At 46.1% G+C, this 5,000-nt stretch overlaps 1 protein-coding gene across 13 annotated transcripts in view; it reads left to right on the top strand.

The window, feature by feature from the left end:
• The window catches only part of LOC121540688 (tight junction protein ZO-1), a 173,326-nt gene that overhangs the window by 105,452 nt on the left and 62,874 nt on the right, over window positions 1–5,000 (top strand). For all 13 annotated transcript variants that reach the window (XM_041849721.2, XM_041849720.2, XM_041849711.2 and 10 more), the window contains one exon: window positions 998–1,334. In XM_041849721.2, coding sequence (XP_041705655.2) covers window positions 998–1,334 — 337 coding nt within the window. The remainder of the gene's footprint in view (window positions 1–997; window positions 1,335–5,000) is intronic.

Raw genomic sequence — 5,000 nt, 5'->3', positions numbered from 1 at the left:
TGTTTACATTAGGTCTTGCCCGGGTTTGTTTACATTAGGTCTTGCCTGGGTTTGTTTACATTAGGTCTTGTCTGGGTTTGTTTACATTAGGTCTTGTCTGGGTTTGTTTACATTATGTCTTGCCTGGGTTTGTTTACATTAGGTCTTGTCTGGGTTTGTTTACATTAGGTCTTGTCTGGGTTTGTTTACATTAGGTCTTGTCTGGGTTTGTTTACATTAGGTCTTGCCCGGGTTTGTTTACAGTAGGTATTGTCTGGGTTTGTTTACATTATGTCTTGTCTGGGTTTGTTTACATTAGGTCTTGCCCGGGTTTGTTTACAGTAGGTATTGTCTGGGTTTGTTTACATTATGTCTTGTCTGGGTTTGTTTACATTAGGTCTTGCCTGGGTTTGTTTACATTAGGTCTTGTCTGGGTTTGTTTACATTAGGTCTTGCCCGGGTTTGTTTACATTAGGTCTTGTCTGGGTTTGTTTACATTAGGTCTTGCCCGGGTTTGTTTACATTAGGTCTTGCCTGGGTTTGTTTACATTAGGTCTTGCCTGGGTTTGTTTTGTCGCCCCAACAAAACAAGGTGTAAAATGTAAACAAAATGACACAACTGACTGACTGATAGAATCCAGCTGTTACTAAAGTAAATTGGGCAGTTCCTTCATCTTAATACCTGGAGCATAGCACGCTTGGGACTAACCTGTCATCTGCTAAAACCTGGGGGTCATATCTTAGCACTTCCAGTGGGCATGGAATGCCCCAGAGAGAGAACTGGGAGTTTGGGGTGTAATGTCGTGACAGGGGGCTTACCACAGAATAAATTACAACAATTATTATGTATTAGATTTTGTCTCTATGGGGCTAATGTCTTGTCACGAGAGGGAGGGAGGGAGGGAGGCAGGGAGGGAGGGAGGGACAGAGTTAGAGATTACAAGGAAGAAATGGGGGAAAGAAATTGGGGTGTAATCTAGTGACATTGGGCTAAAGTTGTCTTCTTCTTCCTCTTCAGACGATCAGACGGAAGCGGAAGGTGCATGTGCCCATGGGTCGGCTGGGGGAGAGGGAGACCATGTCGGAGCATGATGAGGAGGATGATGAGGAGGACAGCTACGACGAGGAGATATACGAGACGCGTTCCGCACGCAGCGGCCCCAGTGCCTACAGCGGCGTGGGAGGGGCCTCGGCCCGGCGCAGCGGGAGGAGCACCGGAAGGCGGGACCGGGACAGAGAACGTGAACGCAGCGGCTCACGGGAGAGGAGTCTCTCCCCGCGCTCCGACCGGCGCTCGCTCAACCAGCCCCCGCGGCCCGCCAAAGTCACCCTCGTCAAGTCCCGAAAGAATGAAGGTGAGCATCACAAAGTTGGGATATATGTTGTCTAGTCGGGGTTAAGGTTACGGGTTAGTTTGGATATATGTTGTCTAGTCGGGGTTAAGGTTACGGGTTAGTTTGGATATATGTTGTCTAGTCGGGGTTAAGGTTACGGTTAGTTCGGATATGTGTTGTCTAGTCGGTTAAGGTTACGGTTAGTTCGGATATGTGTTGTCGGGGTTAAGGTTACGGGTTAGTTCGGATATGTGTTGTCGGGGTTAAGGTTACAGGTTAGTTCGGATATGTGTTGTCTAGTTCGGGGTTAGGGTTACGGGTTAGTTTGGATATGTGTTGTCGGGGTTAAGGTTACGGGTTAGTTCGGATATGTGTTGTCTAGTTCGGGGTTAGGGTTACGGGTTAGTTTGGATATGTGTTGTCTAGTCGGGGTTAAGGTTACGGGTTAGTTTGGATATATGTTGTCTAGTCGGGGTTAAGGTTACGGGTTAGTTTGGATATATGTTGTCTAGTCGGGGTTAAGGTTACGGTTAGTTCGGATATGTGTTGTCTAGTCGGTTAAGGTTACGGTTAGTTCGGATATGTGTTGTCGGGGTTAAGGTTACGGGTTAGTTCGGATATGTGTTGTCGGGGTTAAGGTTACAGGTTAGTTCGGATATGTGTTGTCTAGTTCGGGGTTAGGGTTACGGGTTAGTTTGGATATGTGTTGTCGGGGTTAAGGTTACGGGTTAGTTCGGATATGTGTTGTCTAGTTCGGGGTTAGGGTTACGGGTTAGTTCGGATATGTGTTGTCGGGGTTAAGGTTACGGGTTAGTTCGGATATGTGTTGTCTAGTTCGGGGGTTAGGGTTACGGGTTAGTTCGGATATGTGTTGTCGGGGTTAAGGTTACGGGTTAGTTCGGATATGTGTTGTCTAGTTCGGGGTTAGGGTTACGGGTTAGTTTGGATATGTGTTGTCTAGTCGGGGTTAGGGTTACGGGTTAGTTTGGATATATGTTGTCTAGTCGGGGTTAAGGTTACGGGTTAGTTCGGATATGTGTTGTCTAGTCGAGGTTAAGGTTACGGTTAGTTCGGATATGTGTTGTCTAGTCGGTTAAGGTTACGGTTAGTTCGGATATCTGTTGTCGGGGTTAAGGTTACGGTTAGTTCGGATATGTGTTGTCGGGGTTAAGGTTACGGGTTAGTTCGGATATGTGTTGTCGGGGTTAAGGTTACGGGTTAGTTCGGATATGTGTTGTCTAGTCGAGGTTAAGGTTACGGGTTAGTTCGGATATGTGTTGTCTAGTCGGTTAAGGTTACGGTTAGTTCGGATATGTGTTGTCGGGGTTAAGGTTACGGGTTAGTTCGGATATGTGTTGTCGGGGTTAAGGTTACGGGTTAGTTTGGATATGTGTTGTCTAGTCGGGGTTAGGGTTACGGGTTAGTTCGGATATGTGTTGTCGGGGTTAAGGTTACGGGTTAGTTCGGATATGTGTTGTCTAATTCGGGGTTAGGGTTACGGGTTAGTTTGGATATGTGTTGTCTAGTCGGGGTTAGGGTTACGGGTTAGTTTGGATATGTGTTGTCTAGTCTGGGTTAGAGTTACGGGTTAGTTCGGATATATTTTGTCTAGTCGGGGTTACTGTTAGTTTGGATATACACTGAAAAAAAATATAAACTCAACATGCAACAATTTCAAAGATTTTAATGAGTTACAGTTCATATAAGGAAATCAGTCAATTGAAATAAATAAATTAGGTCCTAATATCTATGGATTTCACATGACTGGGAATACAGATATGCATCTGTTGGTCACAGATACCTTCAACAAAAAGGTAGGGGCGTGGATCAGAAAACCAGTCAGTATCTGGTGTGACCACCATTTGCTTCATGCAGCGCGACACATCTCCTTCTCATAGAGTTGATCATGCTGTAGATTGTGGCCTGTGGAATGTTGTCCCACTCCTCTTCAATGGCTGTGTGAAGTTACTGGATATTGGTGGGAACTGGAACATGGTGTCGTACACGTCGATCCAGAGCATCCCAAACATGCTCAATGGGTGACATGTCTGGTGAGTACGCAGGCCTTGGAAGAACTGGGACTTTTTCAGATCCTTGCGATATTGGGCTGTCCATTATCATGCTGAAACATGAGGTGATGGCGGATGGATGAATGGCACGACAATGGGCCTCAGGATCTCGTCAAGGTATCTCTGTGCATTCAAATTGCCATCGATAAAATGCAATTGTGTTCGTTGTCCGTAGCTTATGCCTGCCCATACCATAACCCCACCGCCACCATGGGGCACTCTGTTCACAACATTGACATCAGCAAACCGCTCGCCCACACAATGCCATACACACTGTCTGCCATCTGCCCGGTACAGTTGAAACCGGGATTTATAAGTGAAGAGCACACTTCTCCAACATGCCAGTGGCCATCGTTGGTGAGCATTTGCCCACTGAAGTCGGTTACGGCGCCGAACTGCAGTCAGGTCAAAACCCTGGTGAGGACGACGAGCACGCAGATGAGCTTCCTTGAGATGATTTCTGACAGTTTGTGCAGAAATTCTTCAGTTGTGCAAACCCACAGTTTCATCAGCTGTCCGGGTGGCTGGTCTCAGACGATAAAGAAGCTGGATGTGGTCCTGGGCTGGCGTGGTTACATGTGGTTTGTGGTTGTGAGGCCGGTTGGACATTCTGCCAAATTCTCTAAAACGACGTTGGAGGCGGCTTATGGTAGAGAAATTAACATTACATTCTCTGGCAACCGCTCTGGTGGACATTCCCGCTCCCTCTAAACATGAGACATCATTGTGCAAATTTTAGAGTGGAATTTTGTCCCCAGCACAAGATGCACCTGTGTAATGATCATGCTGTTTAGTCAGCTTCTTGATATGCCACACCTGTCAGGTGAATGGATTATCTTGGCAAACGAGAAATGCTCACTAACAGGGATGTAAACAAATTTGTGGACAAAATTTGAGAGAAATAAGCTTTTTGTGCATATGGCAAATTTCTGGGATCTTTTATTTCAGCTCATGAAACATGGGACCAACAGTTTACATGTTGCCTTTATATATTTTTTCAATATATGTTGTCTAGTCGGGGTTAGGGTTAGTTGGGATATACAGTACCAGGTGTGTTGGGTCATTGTCCTGTTGAAAAATAAATGATAGTCCCACCAAGCGCAAACCAGATGGGATGTCGTATCGCTGCAGAATGCTGTGGTAGCAATGCTGGTTAAGTGTGCCTTGAATTCTAAATAAATCACAGACAGTGTCACCAGCAAAGCACCCCCACCCAATCACACCTCCTCCTCCATGCTTCATGGTGGGAACCACAGATGCGGAGATCATCCGTTCACCCACACCGCGTCTCACAAAGACACGGCGGTCGACCCAAAAATCTCAAATTTGGACTCATCAGACCAAAGGACAGATTTCCACCGGTCTAATGTCCATTGCTGGTGTTTCTTGGCCCAAGCAAGTCTCTTCTTCTTATTGGTGTCCTTTAGTAGTGGTTTCTTCTGAGGCTGGTAACTCTAATGAACTCATCCTCTGCAGCAGAGGTAACTCTGGGTCTTCCTTTCCTGTGGTTGTCCTCATGAGAGCCAGTTTCATCATAGCGCTTGATGGTTTTTGCGACTGCACTTGAAGAAACGTTCAAAGTTCTTGTCATTTTCCATGTTGACTGACCTTCATGTCT

This window comes from Coregonus clupeaformis, chromosome 26 (assembly GCF_020615455.1).
Source record: "Coregonus clupeaformis isolate EN_2021a chromosome 26, ASM2061545v1, whole genome shotgun sequence".
In the NCBI taxonomy this organism is placed as follows: Eukaryota; Metazoa; Chordata; class Actinopteri; order Salmoniformes; family Salmonidae; genus Coregonus; species Coregonus clupeaformis.
The sequence above is the reverse complement of the archived record's forward strand: the minus strand, read 5'-3'. Positions and strand labels throughout refer to the sequence as shown.